At 37.3% G+C, this 22,384-nt stretch overlaps 1 protein-coding gene across 1 annotated transcript in view; it reads left to right on the top strand.

Moving 5' to 3' along the window:
• Nucleotides 1-20,392, top strand: part of LOC104622954 (conserved oligomeric Golgi complex subunit 5-like) — a gene marked incomplete at its 3' end in the record, with an annotated part of 30,398 nt that extends 10,006 nt beyond the window's left edge. The window contains exons 5-9 of the mRNA XM_010289891.1: nucleotides 6,835-6,916; nucleotides 9,246-9,450; nucleotides 10,586-10,747; nucleotides 12,863-12,962; nucleotides 20,269-20,392. Of these exons, the coding sequence (XP_010288193.1) occupies nucleotides 6,835-6,916; nucleotides 9,246-9,450; nucleotides 10,586-10,747; nucleotides 12,863-12,962; nucleotides 20,269-20,392 (673 nt within the window). The remainder of the gene's footprint in view (nucleotides 1-6,834; nucleotides 6,917-9,245; nucleotides 9,451-10,585; nucleotides 10,748-12,862; nucleotides 12,963-20,268) is intronic.
• Between the last annotated feature and the right edge of the window lie 1,992 nt (nucleotides 20,393-22,384).

Here is a 22,384-nt window from a genome sequence, read left to right as displayed (position 1 = left end):
TCAAAAAGGAGAAGTGCAAAGACCTGCACCTGGGGAGGAGCAACACCAGGCACCAGTAGATGCTGGGGGCCACCCAGCTGGAAAGCAGCTTGGCAGAAAAGGACCTGGGGGTCCTGGTGGCCACCAAGTTGAACATAAGCCAGAGAAGCTCCTGGGCTGCATTAGGCAGAGTATTGCCAGCAGATTGAGGAGGTGATCCTTCCCTTTATTCACCACTGGTGAGGCCAGTACTGTGAATACTGAGTACTGTGCTGGGTTCTGGGCTCCCCAGTACAAGAAAGATGTGGGCACACTGGAGAGAGTTCAACAAAGGGCTACAAAGATGAATGGACTGGAGCATCTTTCCTCTGAGGAAAGGCTGAGAGAGCTGGGGCAGTTCAGCCTGGAGAAGAGAAGGCTCAGGGGGGCTTGTCAATGTGTATAAATACCTGAAGGGAGGGTGCAAAGAAGCTGGAGCCAGGCTTGCCCCAGTAGTCCCCAGTGACAGGAGCAGAGGCAACAGGCACAAGCTGAAACACAGGAGGTTCCCTCTGAACATGGGGAAACACTTTTTCATTGTGAGGGTGACCGAGCACTGGCACTGGTTGCTCAGGGAAGTTGTGGAGTCTCTGTACTTGGAGGTATGGAGAACCCACCTGGACACAGTCCTGGGCAACCTGGTCTAGGTAGCCTTGCTTAGGCAGGGGGGATGGACCAGATGACCTCCAGAGGTCTTTTCCAACCTCAGCTGTTCATGATTCTGTTGACTTGCAGTTTATAATCTCTGCCTAAAAGGCCGGTCAGCTGCTTTGAATTTGGCATCTGCTAAAAGGCAGACTTTTCTGTCCTAGTGTTAAACTTTTTCCATTAGAATATTGAGTTTTCACACTTACTATGCTTGTATTATTGGGGAAAGACTCAATTTTCTTAGTTCACAACAGAAGGATTTACTTAAGAGACCCGTATCTTAAAATACAGTTTGCTAGTCTATGTTCACCTAGAATGCACAAGCCTATGTTTGACTTTGCTTTCTTCAGCTGGGTCAGAGATCTGGATGAAGTAGCACTGTCCAAATGTCTCCTGGCACTGTCATTATGCAGTATTATCATGCATTCTTGATTGTTTTATCTAAAACCTCCTCTATTGTGGGGAAGTTGCACAATATTACTGTCTGTACAGAGTATTGACAATAGTAGCTTTATAGTAATAGCTGAAACTAAATAGTTGTACGAGATGAACACTTTTTTTGCTAGTTGTTGATTATGGCCCTGATTCAGCAGAGCACTTAAGCACATTCTTAATTTCACATAAATAAAGGTATACCATGGAAGTCAAACAGACCGCCTGCATCTATTATTCTAATACGGGTAAACTTTGTTGAATTATGACTTAGCTCTTTCTTCAGTTCATGTACACAATAAAGTGAGCCCTACTATTGAGAAAATTAATTTCCATTTGTGATCTAGCCTGCTGGACATATTTTGACTGATTTATGTGTATAATTTCCATGAGCAAGTAATTCCTATGTGAATAGTATGTGTGACTGAGTACCGAATTTTTAAACAGTATGAAAAAGGGTAAAATTATAATGGATGGGCCAGACTGGAATCTGATTGTTGTGTTTTTCTATTTTGCTCTACACAGATGCAAGTGGATTCCTTAGGAATAACATTTTCAAAAGTAGCTAAGTGCTTATAGTCCATATGTGTTTCAAAAACATCTTTCTCTTCCCCCGGTTCTGGCCGGCTGTGTACAGTCCAGCAGGTCAGAACGGCAGAGGGTTGCCCTAGTTTATTTTACTGGGAAGATGTTCAGTTCATTTCTGACAGCAAAGAATGGACAAGAGGAAGTCAGACCTGTCTTGCACTGCCCAAGGAGTTGCACAGGGGCTACTAAATCCTCTGAATGCCTGCTCAGCTCTATCCGTTCTGGGGAATAAAGTGGTCACTGGGTGCAGGAACAGCAGCGACAATATTTTTAATTCCCAGTTTGGCTTGGTAGATTATTAGTTTATGTAAGTGTAGTTTAAGTCTAGGAGCATTTTCACAGCAGATTTTTATGAAGAAATAGCCAGTTCTCTGTCTGATCTTAACCTCCCAACCATTTTGTATTGATGCAAAGTATGATTTATGTGCAAATTCTCTCTGCTGTGAGGTCAAAATAAAGCTGCGAACAGATAGTGCCATCACTTCAAAAATGCTGAGTTAAATGCATCCACTTTTGGGGGAAATTCCTGTTTGGCCATTATAGTCCTTGTTGCTTGCAATTAACATTCATAGATTTATTTCAGTTGTATTTTATAATGGGAAAAATATGTATATGTCAACCAGAATCTTGCCTGCCCTGAGTTTTAGATACCACCAATTACAGTTAAGATTATTTTTGTCGAAGAAAGAACATATTGCATGAAAAGAGGAAACAGCATTCTGTTATATGCTAAAGCATAATAATTTCCTTCTGAGAGACTTTAAATGATGTATGGATGTTTTATGTAGGATTTCTGTGTACGCAATATGCACCTGAAACAGTTTTGCTCCAGATAACAGTAATGCAGCCAGACCTCTTAACTTCCAAAGGTTTATGTGTTCTCTGCGTTATTAAACACATACACTGATGGGGGGGAAATATGACAGATTGGTGACCTTTTTCCGGTGTTGTTGGTTATGGAATAGGAAGCTGTTGGAAAATTATTTCCACAGAGCTGAAAAGATAATCGGATGCAGTTCATTACTCATCTTGTCAGCTGCTCCTGCTACAAGGGATTGTATCACAAGATGTTAATCTGCTTGTGACTAGATTTCAAAGCAAGCATTTTTATTTTGGAGGGGGTGTAAGTAATTTAACATCTTTCAATTTTGTTTCGTTTTCAAAAGCAAGAGAAATGGAAAATTCCCAATTTAAAATCTCTGAATATTAATTGATAAAAATATTAGTACATCCTTGTGAGTTCTGTTACAAAAATATGATGATAAAGCTGCAAAAAGCTACTTAATTGCAGAAGTTGTTCTTTTTAAGCTAATCATGAGGTTGTGTATTCCTTGAATAGTGGAAATTAGTCTGCTAAGACACTTCAGTGTGTAATGCAAGACAACAAGTATAGGCACAAGACAGATTTGCACCAAAAAGAGTCCTTTCTACACATTGAATCACTAATGTGGATGTATCCAATGCTCCCGTACGTTGTCTACCAGTGAGTATATTTGGTGGAAGTGTAGAGGAGGACCAAATTCATTACTTACACTCTACAGATGGGAAGATGACAAGAATGCAATTTTAGCTAGATGACATTTTCTGAAAGTGAAAGGCCCAAAAGAGCAGTTACTTTCTGATACTGTGGGATGTTGCTCATGGTGCTATGTGAAGCATAGGGGAAGGCTTATGAAATTTCCATTACAATAAGATGAGCCAGTAGATTTGCTGTGTACATTCCAAGCAAGCAGTACTGCCCTTTCCTCTTCCACCTGCCTATCTTCTTAAGTCCTTGAAGAAGTTGCCCAGTACAAGGAGAGGGAAAATCCTTTCATTTCCTGTGAAGCTAGAGAAAAACACTCCTTTTGCTACCCTCTTTTATGTTGTTTTCTAGTATTGAGTATTGTCAAATGGAATTGCACATTATATTTAAATAGTTAAATTATAATTTCCATTGTGATCTACAGGCACAGATGTAATTTCTATTAGAATACATTATTTAAAAAAAAAAGCAGTGATATACCTAAAAGTACTTAAGAAAATAATATATTGAGTTAATGGGTAAGCAAAAGAAATTACAGGTTTAAACAAAATAAATAAATCATTTCTGGATGCTCATGGTTGCATATGGCACTTTTTACTCCAGCAGGAGTATCTAATGCTAACGCCTTGCTATATTCCAATTTCGGTAGCTACAGTCCACCCACTTAAATACCCCCTGGTGTACGCGTAGGCAACAGTATTCTCTAGTTCCTGCCACAGACTCTTACATGGTGTTTTGTGTGCTATTAATCAGCAACTGTATTTCACCTCTAGAGTGACTGCATCTCAACACTGGACAAAGTGAAATATCATATCTTATATTATAGAAGCAACCAGTAATGACCCTGTAGACAGTGTTTTCAGTTGGTCCAAAACTGGGGCATTAATCATTTTTTCCCCCAAACATTTTTGACTGATTAGTCAATCAGTATGAAATATTGTTTGAATTTTCCACATAGCTTTTCCTCTCTGTTTCTCCTCAAACATAATACAGTTGGTTAGCTGAGACGTGAGGGCCTCCTTCACTACAACATTCTGATACAGTTAATGAACACCATTTGCCCAGGTCAGAAGACAAAAGCTAACGGGCAGAGGCTTAACTGTTACAGCTGTGGCTATTATGCAAATGTTTACATGAGTACATATGTATATACGTCTGACTTTATATTATATATGTATATATAGGTACATAGAAAAGTTACATATTTTCACAAAAACATTAAATGTCATCACATGTATGTTACTGTTGTCACCATGTTGCATCTGACAATTAAGATAGAAATGTGGATGTGGAGGGACTACATCCAAGTTTGTTTTCAAGACTTTAATCATTGCGTTTTCTGCTGCGACTTTAACAGAAGTGTAGATGGTGATTACAGTAATGAAAAAAAAGTTGTTTGAATGTGCTCTGTAAGTATTTTTCCACCTCCATTAGATTATTTAGAAATTGAATTGAGTTACCATGCTGAATAGGCAAACATTGTTCCAGGTTGGGATAGAGAATATAAAAACTAATTAATATACTCTATAGTTGATGTAAAAGGCCATTTGTTTTGTAGTACTTTTCATGTTTTCCATGTGAAACTGTGAGATGAAGAACTGGGTTATTTCATATTTATGGTATAGTAATAAATTTATAAAAAAATCCAAAGATATTTTATGCAGTGCACCTTCTGAATCATTGTCTAATATTATAATTTTACTTTGCCCATTTATGAAAATCATGTACAATTTTACAGGATATACAGTCATAGCTATAAAATAAGTTGCTTCAGTTTCTAAATCCATCAGCGTCCTCAAGCAGTCAAAAATGAGATTCCACAAACCCAGTTCATTTTAGTTTTCTGTGTTAATTCTCATACATTTTACAAGTCTGAGTCCAACAGCATAAAAGATGTTCTCTCTCAATTCTTAACACATGACCCATAAATTTTATCTTTCTTTGAATATCTTTAGAGATAGGGGGTAGGGTTGGATGAATTCCTCGTCTAATCTCAGAATTTAGCATAACATTCTATCCAAGAAACTTTTTTTTTTTTTTTTTTTTTTTTTTTAATTTTTAGATGTCTCAGTGTACCTTTGACTGCTTTTCAGGTTTGATATAAATTCTTTAAGATGAAAGTTTTGGAACTGAAACTGGAGCTTGAACTTGCAGTCTTTCAATGACCAGATCTTCAAGCGGGACACAACGATACCCTGTTAATGGATAACGTTCTAAACACCTTCATTGCTTTGCATGTTATTGCAAATGCAAGTGAATAGAGTGCATTCCTTCTTCCTTTGTCATCTTAAATAATTCAATTTGAAGTAGCTGGACTTTTATATTTGATAGCTGATCTTTTTGTGGCGCGGGGGGGTAGTGCAAAAGTTACTTTACTAAATTGATACTTTATCAATACTTTAAAAGGACTTCTGTTACTAACAAGAACTGGGGTTGTTTGGGTTGGGTTTTGTTTCTTTTTTTCATTTTTCTCATAGTCAAGTCACTGGCAGTGCAGAAAGGAAAGCTGAGAAAATGCATCCCTCTGACAGCTATTTCAGTGTTGCGCCCTTTGCTTAAACCCATCTTTAGCTGTGAATGTTGTGCTTTGATTTAAACCCTTGGATGTTTCAGAGTGAGTCAAGACAGAAACAGCCAGGTGCCAGCATAAGATTCTTAGAATTTCCAGCGTTTGTCACCACTGCTGGCTCTTTCAGTTTTTTCATTCTGAGCACTTTTTCCTGATTATCCTTAATATAGTGATTTGGTCAAACTGGTTAATTCATACAGTAGGGTCAGTACGTGACATGTATACCATGCAATGAAGAAAACCATTCTGTCCAGAGCGAGCTTCCCCTTCCCAAGAAAACGCTGACAGCCTTCCAAGTGTCTGACTAGCGGGCGGGACAGGATACCCATCATCATCTCGTAATTTTTTCTACCTCAAACACACAGACAGGAAGAAAGCAAAAGAGAGAAAACAAAATCATGCTTTTAACACTTGACCCTAAGTGCAAGATGTTGGGGGGAGTAAGGAAACAGCCTGCTATTTCCTGTATGCGGGTTTGGCAAGAGTATGCTACCTTGTGTCCACTGCTGACAGCAAGCCCTGCTGACCCACGGTGGTGAAGAGTCAACTGCGAGGTTCACTGTATTTTCATGTGTTTTATGTTTTTAGAAACAGGAAACTGTTCTGTGTGAAGCGGGGCAGCATGCGCTGGTTTTGGTCCCTGGTGGGTGTTGGCAAGCGTGTCGCAATGGCAGTAACAGTAATTGCTGTGATGTAGCCAGCACGAGAAGCCCCGCGGAGTGAGAAGGTCACTGCAACGCAAGAGATTTTCTAACACAGCCCCTGAGGTGTACTGCTTTGGTCTACATTCATGCCCCTAGAGAGCTGGGAGCATTTCTCTCTGACTTGAAGGAAAACATGCCATTTGAGAGAAGACCAAAGGTTTTATTTTCGTTTTCTTCAGTACTTTTTCTAGCTTTAAACTTCAGGAAAACTTCTCAGACTTCATTTACTTAGTTTTTTATTCTCAGTGATGCTCAGTAGAACAGCTTTGACTGGGAGCTTTTGCATTGTTTAAGATTCTTTGAAAAGAGTACGTTTTGAAACTTGTGTTTCTTTTGTCCCTTGCTATCAGGATGGCCAGTCTGATATTTTGTACAAATTTTGGACTGCAGTAACTCAGACACTTTCCTCTCAGTTTCAGTCGGCAACAGACTGTAAGTATTCAGTATAAATGATTTGTAATGTGTTCTATAGCTATTTTGAATCTCTCATTTCAATAAGCCCTTTGCTCATTATCTCCTCTACTAGAACTATAGCAGTTGTTCACTCAATGCGGGGTTTGTGAATTTAAAACTTCTTAGGTTTGTAACCAAACAGGGTGATCCTCCTAAACTGTGGTTGTATTTTCAAAAAGAAATATTTTCTGCTTAAGTCATCATTATCTAATAACAAAAATGTATTTTTGCAATGTATGTGGAGGTAAAAATGTTTGGAATGATATGTTATGCTTTTGAAAGTGAATGGGTTTGCCAAATTCAAAAATAGTAATTTGATTTTAAAGAGCAGTTCTTAACAGTCTTTTCTTGTTAAGCGCTGATCAGTTGTAAAAATCCAATTTTAGTCATTTTTTGATACCTTTATAAATAGATGTTGAGTTACTTCAAAATTATTGTTGTCTAAATATAGATAAAAGGCTGGTGTTCTGACTATACTCAATATTCTGTACATATGTTATAAGTAAATAGCAGATACAATCAAGGAATATTAAATAAAAATAATGTATAAACATAAGACATTACTATTGCTAGTACATGTTAATGCAGCATGGAATTGGATCATAAACCCAGATGAATTTGATGCTTTCATAAATACATCTTTCATGTTTGTGTATGGTGTATAAAGTTAATCTTTTACACATACTGATAAAGTGCATAAGATTTGCATTTATCTTTGTGATCTCAGCTATTGCATTGGCCCTTCAAAATTTGGTCCTTCCAGGCTTTATAGCAGCAGTATAATTATGATGAACTAGCTGGTTGATTCATGTTCAGCGGTTGCTAAGTAACTAGATGATCCCAAAAGAAAATGTATTAATCTTGCGTTAAAACATATTAATTTTACTGTTTGCCTTAAGCATTACTTTAACAGCAGTATGGACATACTTGGGATCTCGTATCTTAAAACTGAACATGTGCTACCTGTTTTCATCACTCAGTTTTAAAATTGTAAAATTGTGACATCAGTTAATCAGATCAATCAACATTTCAGAAGTAAGGGAACTCTTAGATTTCATTAGCAGTACTTTGTCTGACAGCTATTAAAAATATCTTATTACTTATGATTTTTAATCATGTTTTGTATATAAATGTTTAGAGGGAGCAGTTGGATTTTGGACTGTGAATGATGTTTTTGCTTTGCTACAGCTGAGTTTTGCGAAAACAATGCTTACAGCGAGTAGAGTTTTTAATTTTTTAAGTGACGTATCTGTATGAGTGTTCATTTTTTAACATAAATTCTAAGTCATTGAATCCACTGACATCAGTCACAGACCTCTGGATCATATAGATCAGAAGAAAACTAGACAATATCAGACAAATAGTGTAAAAATAGGAATTCGTGGCAGTTTACAGAGTTTGGTAATAGGTCATGATCTGCTTTTGTGAGGTTGGGACAATCTTTATAAACTTAGCTTTGTGACCTAAAATAACTCTGTGTTTGATAATGTGAATCCTCCAGTATTTGAAATTAGAATATATTTGAGTTGAAAGGATAGGCTGGGTGAAATGGGGCAGATGTCTGGAACCTGAAAAACCTATGAATGAATGGAGCAGTGTTAATCTCCTAATGTAATGGGAAATCCATAAAGTATTAGTGATGTTAGATCAAGATAAACATCAGTTGCTAAAACAGTTGTACCTTTGTTTCATTTCCTGTTACTTGTGGCAAGCTTTTAAAGGCTGAAAACAATGCTGATTTTTCTGCTGGCTTTGTCATTCTTTATTTGACAAGTTTAGGGATTGCATTTTAGGTGCCTTGTTTTAAGAAGTGTGTGTAAGAGCATATACTTCCCTCATCTGATTTCTTAAGAGTTTGGCTCATAGAAGCTACCTTTGTTTCAAGTGGATATCTTCAAAGTTGCACATCCCCACACATTTCTCTCATCAAGCTATTGTTAGAAAATCTCTAGATTTAGAGAGTTCTAATCGCACTTTGAATGAATGATAATACTAATAACTAAGTTTGATACCAAATGTTTAATGACCATGATTAGTACCTTTATTGTACAAAATAAGTTTTCCATGTCCAGTCTTCCAAATCTGGATTTTATGCTGGTGCTTTAGATACGTACCTTTGTCAACTGCATTTAATGTGATAGCTCATGGCACTTTGAAATTAATTAAAGATATTACATTATTAACATTAAAGATACGATAACATTGTTTATCATTCATTGATATAAATGCACGGATACAGGTTGTTTATATGAATAAAAAAATTAGTTTGAACTTAGCAATGCGTATTGCTTACTGCTTTATTTTGCAGCCTCTATGTTTTTGAAACAAGCTTTTGAAGGAGAATACCCTAAACTACTGAGGCTTTATAATGACTTGTGGAAGCGCCTGCAACAATACAGTCAAAATATTCAGAGGAATTTTAACACAAGTGGAGCTACGGATCTCTTCGCTGAACTACAACAAATGGAAGAAGATACACAGGACATATTCATGCAAAAAAACCAAGATTATGAGTATGTATTGTGAACTCTAAGGCAATAAAGTGTAAAGCTTTGCAACCTGCAAGAAAACAGGATATTGTTAAGAACTTAAAGTTACTCAGATTGTCAGAGTGGGAAAATTTTAAAGGCTTTTTTTTTCCTCTTGTGGTTATTGCTTTAATACTATGTTAGAGCTGTAAGATTTTCATTAGGTTATATAATTAACAGTATTGGATTGTCTTGTCTTTCACAAAGTCCCTAACTTTGGAACTAGTTTTACTTTTTTCTCTCTTTAGGTGAAAAAAAACGCAGATTGATGAAAATTCAGTTTTATGTGTGTTGCGATTACAGCAGTAGCTTTCTCTTAATGATACTGCAGTCATTGGAGTGTGACAAATGCTCAGTTTGTTATGATTCACAGTTTTTATGTTTATACATCGTAGAATAAACATGATCTGGGTGGTAGATATCAGAAAGATCAAACTGAAACAGGCTCATTAAGTCTGTTAGGATTTCTAGACTTATGTAAGAGAAAATGAATAGTTTATGTAGAGATTTGTATTGGCTTAAATATGTTCTGGAGCAGTCAGTAGAAGACTTATCATTGACTTCAATGGAAGCAAAGTAAAAAGTTCACCAAACTCCTAACAATGACATAAAATGTTTGAGAGAGCTACTGCTTACTCATTTTCACAAATACTGAGGACTGACGCTTATTAAAGGTAAATTTAAGAAGAGTCTTTCTATTTGAAGCTTTTTATATGCATACATATATCAGGAGATACTTTTTTTTTTAAATGTATCATTGAGTACAAGCTATCTGCTAATGAAATAAAGGTCTTTCATTGTAGTTCTGGATATCTTGCCGATATTTTGCAGATGTTTTTAGCACCGTTTGTGTCAAGAACATCTTGAATTAGGGATTCCACATAGGTCTTCAGAAAGTGCTAAGAGCTGTATTGAACTACAGAGAATGGCTCACTGACTAGTTACATGGTTCAAGTGAAAAGCAAGGTGTTATACACTATTAAAATCTTTCCAAGTGCGTATGTCTAAAGAGCAGAAAGGAAAAACAGGTTCAATACCGTGAAGTTTGTATCGTCTGGGAAGGTTCAATGCTATTGTGTATTTTGATTTAAAACGTAGTAATTTTGTCTTATACTCACAGTCCAGAAAAGGCCTTGAAAGATTCACTGCAACAATATGAAGCAGCTTATTTGTCAAAATCCTTATCTCGACTCTTTGACCCCATCAATCTTGTCTTCCCTCCTGGAGGTCGGAATCCTCCTTCTTCTGACGAACTCGACAGCATCATTAAAACTATAGCCAGGTATGCACCTATAATACATTGCAAAACATAATCTTCACCATGTTTTTTCTCATAAGTTATAATTCTAGAAATGAGACTTCCTTAGCAGTAAAAGGTTGATTACTCTTTAGTTGTAAAACTGTTTAGTGTAAAAATTAAGTCAGGATTTGGAATGGAATGGAATGGAATGGAATGGAATGGAATGGAATGGAATGGAATGGAATGGAATGGAATGGAACAAAACAGAACAGAATAAAATATTTCAGTTGGAAGGGACCTACAACATCATGTAGTCCAACTGCCTGACCACTGCAGGACTGACCAAAAGTTAAAGCATGTTATTAAGGGCATTGTCCAAATGCCTCTTAAACACTGACGGGCTTGGGACATCGACCACCTCTCTAGGAAACGTGTTCCAGTTTTTGACCACCCTCTCAGTAAAGAAATGCTTCCTAACGTCCAGTCTAAACCTCCCCTGATGCAGTTTTGAACCATTCCCATACATACTATCACTGGATAACAAGGAGGGGAGAGCAACAACTCCCTCCCTCCTTCCCCTCCTCAGGCAGCTGTAGAGAGCAATGAGGTTGCCCCTCAGCCTCCGTTTCTCCAAACTAGACAAGCCCAAAGCCCTTAGCTGTTCCTCATAGGACACTCCTTCCAGCCCTGTCACCAGCTTTGTAGCCCTCCTCTGGATGCATCCAAGGACCTTCACATCCTCCTTAAATGGTGGGGCCCAGAACTGCACACAGTGCTCAAGGTGAGGCCACACCAACGCTGAATACAGTGGGATAATCACCTCTTTATTTATAATTTATTATAAATATTATTTATTATTTATTTTCTGTATTTTCTTTTTTCTGGAATAACTGAAATTTTAATTTAAGTTTTACTTTTTAAGCTTGTAAATCATCAGGAAGAAAAACTTACACATATTGTAAATGTCTGATATCTTCATTATTCTGACTGTGTCAAAGAGAAGATGATAGTTGCTTGGCTGCAAGTGATAATACCTGATGTAAATACACTGTTAGAGTGAAACAGCAAGATAATGGATAAAGACAATTATTCCAGCTAGAATTTGTAAAATGAGTTGCTGAAATTACCAGTGGTGTATTTTCCCTTGTAGGGTTTTTGGTAAGGACTGCTCTGTTTAATACAGTCTGAAAATGATGGGCAGTATTTATAGTATGTGTATGTGAGTGTGTGTGTGTGTAATATTAAATACTGACACTGTACTTGTGACTGAGAGTTACAGATGCTCAGAACATGCCTATTGGTGTCGTTATTAATGTTATTTTGCTTGCAGAGGAGAAGGGAAAACAAGATGAAAATTATGAAATTTCAGCTGATTTTTCCAGAGTGACTTTTAGCTAATGATGTTTGGGGCCCTGCAGAGTTCTCAGAGAAGGTTATTCCTCTGTCAGGGTGCCTAGTGTCTCTCCAGTTCTTGGGAGAGGTTAATCTCATCACTAGCAGCATGATGGTCCTTTGCTTGTCTGTTTTCAGTAGAGCATTTATGAATGCAGCCCCAGCTGATGGAGATCTTGGTGGGTTCCATGAACAAGAAATACTGGAAGTGATTCAGAAGTCTTTCCCTTCTTCCGTTTGTTCCCTGTCATTCCTTTAGGGCGTCTATTACTATAAAGGATTGCCTGAAACACAGCTTATTAGTTGTGTCAAGCTGAGGCGTCCCCTGGGTATTTCTGCACAGCTCATGTAATTCCAGAGTTGAATGACTGTGTATTCACCTGTAATGTTTGAAGGCTGCTGCCAAAGCTTGAATGTAGTTAATTGCAGTCAATATTTTTGAATGGCTTACTAATAGTGATCTCATACTGAAGTGTCATTCCTAAACTTTGCTCATTTTTACTAGACTAGGAGCACTGCACATAAAATTCCCAAATGACTTGTTAAATTGTAAACTGAATTACAGTGCTTAGAAAGGCTTGGTTGTATGTGTGACTCTCAAAATTGACGTGCCATGTTACTACGTATTTATACTTAATTCTTTATCAGTTAGAATCATAGAATAGTTCGGGTTGGAAGGGACCTTTAAAGGTTGTCTAGTCCAGTAGTCTATATACATACAGTACTGTTTAGTTGTTCATTAAGATTTGTAACCTTTGCTTCCAGTGAGCTAAATGTGGCTGCTGTTGATCCAGACCTGAGTTTAGCTGTGGCAAAAAACGTGGCAAAGACCGTTCAGCTCTACGGTGTCAAGTCTGAGCAGCTTGTAAGTAATTTTAAATTTCTAAACCCTTATGTTTTTCTATTTATAATGTTCTGGTTTCTGTTGATTTAAAATTTAATGGTAAAGCAATCTAGATAGACAAAATCTTTGAATTGGTTTTCCATTGTATTTTGAAACATTTTCAGTTAAATTCTGCCTTCAGATAAACACAGTCTATTGATAGCTGTAAAATGTGTCTGTATAACTCAAAATTGAATTTGCCCTATTAATTTTAAAAAAATCAAAATTGTAGTTGTTTTTAAGTAAAATTAAGACAATTCAATTCAGTTTAATATTTGCCAACATTTGATATTCCATCAGTTAACATGTTACATTGTCTTTATGGTAGTAAGGTCTGGACAATTCAAATATAATTTTTCACTATTTGCAAGAAAATGTGGACATTTTTTCTGTATATTTATTATTTGTCATATATTTAACTGACCCTTGATTTGTTTGCGTTCATCAAATGCATCCAGTCATTTGCCACACACTGTTATCTAGTGTTAAAGTGAATAGAGGAAGGATCCCCAGAGCCTTATCCTTTGGTTAGGGATCCCCAAAAAGCCAATGGATAGTACTGTGAATGTCATTTTCATCATATGAAAAAATAATTTTTAAGATCCACAATTTTCTTGTGAAGTCTGTTGCTGAAATTTTAATGCTTTTCTTATGAAGAGATGAAAATCAATTTTTGCGATATGTAGACCCTCAGGAAATGACTAATTGCTTGTATTTGTAAACAAGATTTTCTCTTAAACAACACTAATTCTGAAAGCAAACTCAGACTATGGTTCATTTAAAGATAGATACTTGCTAACAATGTTTTGTAACAATTGGCTACAAAACATTGCAGCAATTACCTTAGTATGGATTCTGTTTACCTTTTATACACCTGCTGTCTCTGAATAGCTTTAAAAAAATAGAAATTCAGTAACATATACCTTGTTTACCCTGTCTGTTGGATGAATTGTATTGGAAGTTTGCAGACTAGTGTATGGAAGAGGGACGTAGGGGAAGCAGTCATGAAGGCCATAAAGAATATATAAAATTTTTAAATAAAAATATGTGTTTGCATTATTTTGTGGCATATTTAGAGCATAGTTTTTAAGTTGGGTCTTCCTTTAAAGACACCGAATCATGGCTTCATAATTTCAGAGTGAAATTTGCTTATGGAAGAAGTCAGGATGTTTAACAGGTTGCGAGAGTGATCATGAGTACAAAACATTACATGTGTGTCTCTATTTGTCATGGAGCGAAGTGTTAAATCATGGCACTCGTCTGGAGGGGAAAGACCTATCAACGCTAACTGTGAAAGCACCAGGCTCTGTTGTGCTCATCATCTCTGTTAGAATTTGAATCTGGCCAGTGGCTTGTTCAAAAGCGTACTTTTTTTTGATCAACCAGCTGGAAAACTCTTAAGAAACCCTGAAAGAAAGGATATGTAGAAATAAACTGACAAGTATATGATTTGTGGCTTTGTATTAGCTGACCTTAAACTAAAAGAATGTAAGAGTAAAGAGGGAGTCTGAGCCCTTGAAATTCTTGAATTGGACAACTGAAAATAAAACCTAAAACTTTGAAAAAGTGATAACATTAGTCAAACTGCCAGAATGAACGTGAATGTCCTTCAAGAATATACGTGCAAATTGTAAAACTGTCAACTATGTATCGCACAGCTACATTTTTACTTTTTTTTTCCTTTCCTTACTGATACACATGTTACAAAGTTAAAAACTGGAAGGACTCAACACCGTTGCCAAGGCCCAGGTGTATCGTGCCACCTCTGAAGTGCTAAAATACCATGCCCGGCGCCCTGCTGCCTCTCCAGACGGGCATGGCTCTCCCGCTCGCCCTGTGCTATGCTCGCCAGCCCTGTGGATATAATCTAGGACATCTTAACTTTTTTTTGTACCTATTTTTGGGCAGACAGATTAAGCCTGAAATGTGTACCATGTGTAGAAGAGGAACTATGTCAGGCAGCACTGTTTCATTATGTTTAGTGGTGTAGCCAAGAATGCAATCTTAATTCAGTCTTGCAATCCAGCCTCCAGCGATAGCTTTCTAAAGCTGAGAAGGGTGACCATGTAACATTTCCGCTCAGATGCTTCATTTCTGATAGCTATAGGAGAGCAGTGCTAAAGATGGAAATGTAATTCCCTGGAGGAATTCACAATTGAGTTCTCTTCCAAATTAAAAGTAAACAAAAGAATCTCTGAATTCTCAGTGAAGGAAGATGGAGGGGGGCTTTTAAGAGTCATTAGAAATTATTTTTTTTTAATGCTGTTGTAATATTGCAGGTACATTTGAATGGTGAAAAACTGAAATGTGCAGTCCTAAAAATGTTGAGACATTCTGATGTCAGGGTTTGTATTTATTCAATTTCACAAAAAAACTAATTGCAACTCTAAGATTTCATTACTGTTTCTCCAGTTAGCTTTAGATAGTACACATAACAAGAAAAATGTTATTCAAAATTCAAACATTTTACCTTTGAGTAAAAGCAGCATCTAGCAATCTGTACATACAGTACTAAAGCAAAAAAAAAAAGTAGGAAAAAATGGCCTCTTCCTGTGAATCCAAAACCTCTGTGTTATTTGTGACTTCGTACACTGCTGGCTTTTGGTTTTCAGCTTTCTCCACACCAAGAACTAGCTGTTGCTGTGCCCGAGACGTCTTCTTTTATTAACCAGTTCAAATGATTTCAGAGAAGATATAAACAACTCTCTGTGAGCATCTGCTGTTGGATGAATCCTTAGCTAACCCCTTGCTGATGCTTCATGTGGTTGGTGTATGCCATGCAGCATTCAGAATTATTGTCCTAATTTCACTCAGTGTAATTGCAGATGTTCTTACTATACAGAGTCTGAAGGGATAATTATACATTGCACTAAATTTAAAAAAATATTTCTGTTAATTTAAGAGTATTACCTTTCAACTTCACCACCCATCCTGTGTTTTGTCAGGTGATGCTGTGGAAGACTGCTTCGTATATTTTCTCTGTGCCGTTTTTAGTTCGTCTCTTCTTATTCACATTCTCCCTAATCACGCAGCTCAAACATCTTCATAATGATTACAGACACTGTGAGATTTCCATTTAGTTACCATTTCTACATTCTTCTCATTCCAGACTGGAAGAGAGATTAACAAATCTCATCACCATGTTTTGGATAAGAGCAAAATTTTCCTCTTCTGCATTTGCACATTGTAATCTGTTGCTTACTTTGTAACCTAACAGCTGCTTACCGAGACAGATTTTGTTCACTAGCCACTTTTTCACACAGTAGCCCAGATAAAAAAGAACACTTAACTTATCTCCTTGATTTAAGAGTTTTTCAGAGGGGTCATGCATTCCCATTTGCAAATACCTTAAGGTACCCATCTTGATTGACACATATAATATGTTACGCTCTTGTTTAACTAGCCACATAAGGAAAAGTAGATTTTTCATCAAATGCTGACAGTAAGTACAGTGGAGGGAAGAGATTCATGAGAAACCAGTAAGTTGCATTTCCTGAAAAAAAAGAAAAAGTTGAGTAATTTGGGGTTTTTTTGAGAATCCATGCTGCCTAACAAAAGATAGGAGCTCACAAACCTGCCTCCTAGAGAAATTTTCATCCACTTGTATAACTGATAATTGAAAAGAGTTGTAAAAGAGAGTTTATATCTCACAACATCTTCATTAGATGCTTTTGACGTGCCCACAGTAATTGCATGGCAGGATCTTGTAGGGCAGTGGTCTCTGAAGTTTTTTGGTTGTGCATCCCTATCAGTAAAAACTTTTTTGAGCATGCACCCCTGCTATACGTATATTTATTTATTTATAAATTATATACATATACTATAGAACTTCTGATATTTTCTTCTTGCACCCCAATGGATTGTCTTGCATAACACCTGTGGTGCATGCACCCCACTTTGAACACCACTGCTCTAGGGTAATACTCTACAGTAATCTTCGATAATAATAAGTGAACTGATTTTGGCTGTCCATTTTTGGAAAAGATGCCCGACTGATTGCAGAAGTATTTTAAATTCATGTTTGATTTTTGTTCCTATGTTACTTTAAATCAGATTTCCCATTTATGTATATAAAAATGAAAATGAAAGCCACCTGTTGATTGGAAGTGAGACAAAATTCATTAGCTGTAATTTTGTCATTTACCGACCTGAATTTTAAATGTGCTTGAAATGTTGTGATTTCTCTCATAATTAAAAATCTCTTTGGTGAAACTTTGCAATCACTATGTTTTGGTTTGCCTGTTGATAGAACTATTTCCCTTACTGGTGCTTGGAACTGGATGTCTTGTGGAGAGAAGTCATGAAACACTGAGGGTTAAAAGCTCTGAAAGTTTGCAAAATGTGTAGTTTTGCCAACAAGCAGAAAAATAAATTGCAAGATCCATTGTCCTTATAGAGATTGAATATGAAAGGGCCCTCTTTGGTCATCTAGTCTATACCCTTCTCAGAGCAGGACTATTTCAAACAATATTTATTGTTTGGGGTTTTGTTGCATTCTTTCTGCTTTTAAAGTGATGATTTCAGTTACCTCATATATTGTCAGTAGAAATGTAAGTACTGTATGTTCTCTTACTTTTGTGCTATTTCTGTTCAGCTTGGCATGTGGGTGGGTTGAAATACACTAACACACTCACCAAGTGCACATAGATAAATGTGCTGTGCTGTGAACATGAAAATGCAGTTGTTTAGAGAAGATGATATTCTCCTACTTTTTGAACCTGGAGACCTCTACTAGTTTTCTCCCTAGAGTTACAGTCGTCCTGTCAGACTATCTTTATTAATTGCAGTCAGAGTCCCACAGCAATCCCTCCTGTCTTGTCTTGTGGAGGCTATGTCTTGCTGCCTCCTCCCAGCATAAGGCTTTACTGTCAAAGTGGCCTTGTATCTTTTGGCAAATAAACAAGTAAAGAGTAATTTGCAGAGGCAGGATTGTAAAAATCAGGTTGCCTACTTGCTTTTCAGAGCAGGTGGGGGTGATTGTGCTGGCAACTTCTGGTAGATCAAACTATCTTAAAAATGTGGGTATGTAATGGTATGATTGCATGACTTAGGCAAGCACAAACTTATTCTGCTGTGCTTCCAGATGGCAAGGCACATTTTAGTTCCACTCCAGGCCAGGGTGACCAGCTCAGGTTTGGCACCTTGTTGAGCACAACGTCTCTCATTCAGCCTGGAGCACGAGCAGAGCAAGCTCATGTCTGCTTCCAGTACAGGCAAAGCAAGAATCTGCATGACCATATTACTCCAGGCGGATTTATCCTAAGGTTAGGATAGATAAGGCTAAAATCAGTGGGAGCTGTGATTGCCTGTAATTGGAGAAGGTTCCTAAATATGGAATATTGTATTTTATGGAGTAATACGTTTCAGAAAAGTTTGTCTAAAAAAAGGATCTTTCCAACAGAGAAGAGGCTGCAGGCAGATGATATAATGGAGATCTTTCCCACTGTCAGACTTGTAAGCAATCATAAAGAGGAGGCACTCAGAAGATGGAGAAGGAGAGTGGGTGTAATGAAGGAGGAAGGAAATAGAGAATTCGAACCATTTTTTTATTCCCTTAAGTAAATGTGGTTGGACTTGTATCATACATCTTACAAAAGTTGATGAATGAGGTGGAGGCCCAAAATACAGGCTGTGGGCAGTGCTCTGGGAGAGCTACTATCTATCGTTTGCCCACAGCTCATCGTAGAGGCTTGGCTTCTCATCAGGATTTTACCCTAGGCAATGGTTGTGGGAATTTCTGATTATCAGGTTTACTTGATAGTATAAGCCACTTGGAAAGTTCTAAGTGCTGTACAGAGAGTACAGTCCTTCCTGGCGTTTTGAGGAATTCTTCCCTGACCCTCTTAAGAAAATATAAGGTGACGCTTGGTATATTTTATATATTTCAGAGTGAAAATGATGAAGACCCAGTAATAGAAGTGAATTTTGAGATTAAAGATTAAAGAGAAGATGTAAGTGCCTCAAAAATTAACGTCCCCACACCAAGGTTCAAATAGTTTTCCCATAACCTCAAAGGGCAGGACATTGATTCACATATTATTAAAGACCTCTGGTACCGGACATGCCAAAAGGCAAAATGAGAGAGAACTTGACACCTGATCTACTAGAAGATGTACCTGCTCATTGCAGTGGGGGTTGGACTAGATGACCTTTAAAGGTCCCTTCCAACCCAAACTATTCTATGATTCTATGATTCTGATCCCAAAAGCAATGGACCACTTTATGCTTGGGACACAAAGAAATTTGTATGGATTTTCTTTGGTGAAAGAGGTTTTTGGATTCTGAGTTGTTTTGAGGGAAAAGTCAGCATCAGCTGATATCTCTGATAGAGAGTAGGCAGCCTCTTTCTCACTATCCTGGATCGCAGTAGTATATTGAGACTTACTTACATTTACTTAAGTAAATATCTGAGTTATGTAATGTTACACATGGTTTTAGAACGTGCACCAGTCGCAGAGTACTACTAGAGCAGTAATGTGAGCAGTAATATGTGGGTACTCAGCCAAGTACATAAAAGTTCTTGGGAAGTAACTGGGAAGCTTTGATTTAGCCTTTGATACTGATTTTTAACGCAACAGTGAAACTGGATTTCAGATGTTGTAAAACAACTCTGAATATTTAATTGGATTAATTTTTATATGTAAAGTGACTCCGACATAAAAATTTTATGTCTAAAACTAATATACATTATTTCTAAACTTTATTTATTCTGAGGGTTTACTGAGATTTACTTTTCAATTAACTGGTACTAAATAGTGTAACTGGGACTGCGTTATTGGAAAGCATTATTAACTGTCATAATGATGAGTAACATGTACTTGATGACAGATGTTTTTAGTGCATTATTGTTTAAGAAAATAAATACCAAAAAAGAGCATAAGAAGTAGAAAAACATAACAATTCATTGTACCTCCTCCCCTTCAGAGTCAAATGCTGATATATATCCTGATCACTCACTGCTTGTCCCCAAATGGTCTGGAGTTGCTTTTGAAACAGAATATGGGTGTGGAAACAAAACCATATAACTATCCTCAGAACAGTAAATGTAAGTAAGTAAATGAGCTTGGTCTCATCTGTTTGAAGGCAAATTCATGTCATGAGGCTCTTTCTGATTAGCGTTGGCCTCACTTCAAGGATCAGCAAAATGTGTCTGTGTTTGGTGCAGAAAGGCTGTGTATTAAATTGCTCCACACTGTCACCCTGATGTTAATGTCTGCCTCTCTCAGTTGAGCGTACAAGGTCAGTAAACGTTTATGACTGACACCCAGGACGTAATTTGCTACCCTAGCTGCAGACTCTCTCCGTTTCCGACATGGGACGTAACGTAACGTCTATAGTAGTCAGCCAAAGGTGCCTGGGAACGTTCCTGGGCACGGCGGCCAGCCGGCGCAGGACAGCCTGCCTCGTGGCTGGTAAGGGCTGCTCTTCCCCACAGTACGTGGCTGCCTGCGCGCCCTTTTGGGGATAGTCTCTGCAATATTGCCTCTCCTGAGCCGTGGCTGGAGGTTATTTGGGAGAGTAATTGTTGGCCCAGGCCAAAAACTTGCTGATGACTATCCTCACAGTTTAGCGGTACAGATGATCATGTGCCAGATCCAGGAGCCTTTCCTGGCACTGTTTAATTTACCGCTGTGGGTGTAGCCAATATGTGAATGAGACTGAACGAGAGCGACATGCAAAATCTGTTCAAGAGGAAGCTTAAAATGCTGACAGATTGGGGTAATTTTTTTCTTGCATCTGGAATTCATACTTTCTTACTTCTGATGTAAATAAATAAGGCAAAAGTTAGATGATGATTTCTTCTATAGTAACATTGCTTTTGGTCTTCAGATTGTCTTAGATTGCCAGAGCTTCAAAAGATATGCTTTCCTAAACATGTTTTTCTGTCTGTAATGCTTGTCAGCCATACTTCACTTATTTTCAAATAACATTTGGTGCTTCTACCAGAATTTTAGTCCTTTAAAAGAACACAGCTGTCTCTGGATTTGTGGCTAGTTGGCGACTCCAAATACTGCCGGATGGGGGCAAGAAAAATCTTGGATATTAACTTTTTTCAGGAGTTCAACATTTTCTTCAGGTAGCCAGATATTTCTTTGAGAAAACTCAGCTGACTCCTTTTTGGGTACCAGTGCAACCAACCCCTTCTGTAATTTAATATTCTATTTATAGTGAATGTAATGGATGGAGATACAAGCTGAGGAGCATCTATCTGTCACGTACAGATATTTTTAGAGCACTGATCTTTGTAATGCTGATCAGCACCAAATGCATTACATAAGATTAGCATCAAAATATACATAATGGAAAGTCAGTTCTGCTGCAGTTGTTCTTAAATTATTTTTAGTATTGCCCACAAAACTTGTACGGTTCAGTGCATTATCCTGCCGTTGTACTCTGTCTCTACAGGAATAATTTTTAAAGATTAATTCCTCTTCTCGCAGACCTTTTCAATCACAGGTCTTCTTCCTGAGGCTTCAAATAAGATTGTCAGTCAGTGATACACATTTTTAATAAATGCCCATTTTCCACTAGGACTGAAACTGAGACAAACAATTTATCTCTCGCCATCTTTCAATGCAATTTATATTTGAACTTGTGATTTGCAGGTGCAAGATTCCAAATTCTGCTTTCCTTACGTCCTCAGCTACAGTTGTATTCTTTAATGCTGCTCGGGTGGCGTAATCTTTTGCAGTTACCCATAATGAACTTTTCAATTTTCCACTTTTAGTGGATATTCAGCATTAATATCTCCCTATTAAATATCTCTGGTCCACTAGCTAGCCATTTAGAATAGGTTGGAATAGGTTATTTGGGAGGGATTTTGAGTATAAAGAGGCAGACTGTGAGAAAACAGACCATACTCTTCTCACTAATCTAGAAGATTTATTTTTGTCTTGCAAATTTTCTGCAAAAAAAAAGCTGATCCTTTCCTTTCAGTATGTTTAAAAAATAGTTTGTAATTACTGAGGTTTAAAATAGATCTCAACTTCTGCCCATCCATCCTATCATCATAACTATTTGTGATACTGTGGCAGATGAGTCTTGATTTTTTCATTATTTCTTTCTCTGTGGGTTTATGGTGCATCTGATATATGATAGTCAATAGAAAATAGTCTTCTATTTGTTTTTGATGATGTAGTTTTGAAAGTGTAATTCTATCTCACCATGGCTTCACAGATCTTCCAGGATCTATCTTCCTGAGATTACAATTAAATGTGCTGTGATCTTGGTTTGTATTTTTACTGTTTAAAAACAACTTCTGATTTATTAGTGCTTCTCATTGCTTTGTAAACCTTGTTGCAGTTAAAGAGAATGAAGAAAGAAAATGCTAGAATGCCAGGTGGAATAGAAAAACAACAATGAATTCAGTTTAAACTCTGAGCTGAGAAAGGAGACAGTGTCTT

This window comes from Phaethon lepturus, unplaced genomic scaffold (genome assembly GCF_000687285.1).
Source record: "Phaethon lepturus isolate BGI_N335 unplaced genomic scaffold, ASM68728v1 scaffold4626, whole genome shotgun sequence".
NCBI classification, from domain to species: domain Eukaryota; kingdom Metazoa; phylum Chordata; class Aves; order Phaethontiformes; family Phaethontidae; genus Phaethon; species Phaethon lepturus.
The sequence above is the reverse complement of the archived record's forward strand: the minus strand, read 5'-3'. Positions and strand labels throughout refer to the sequence as shown.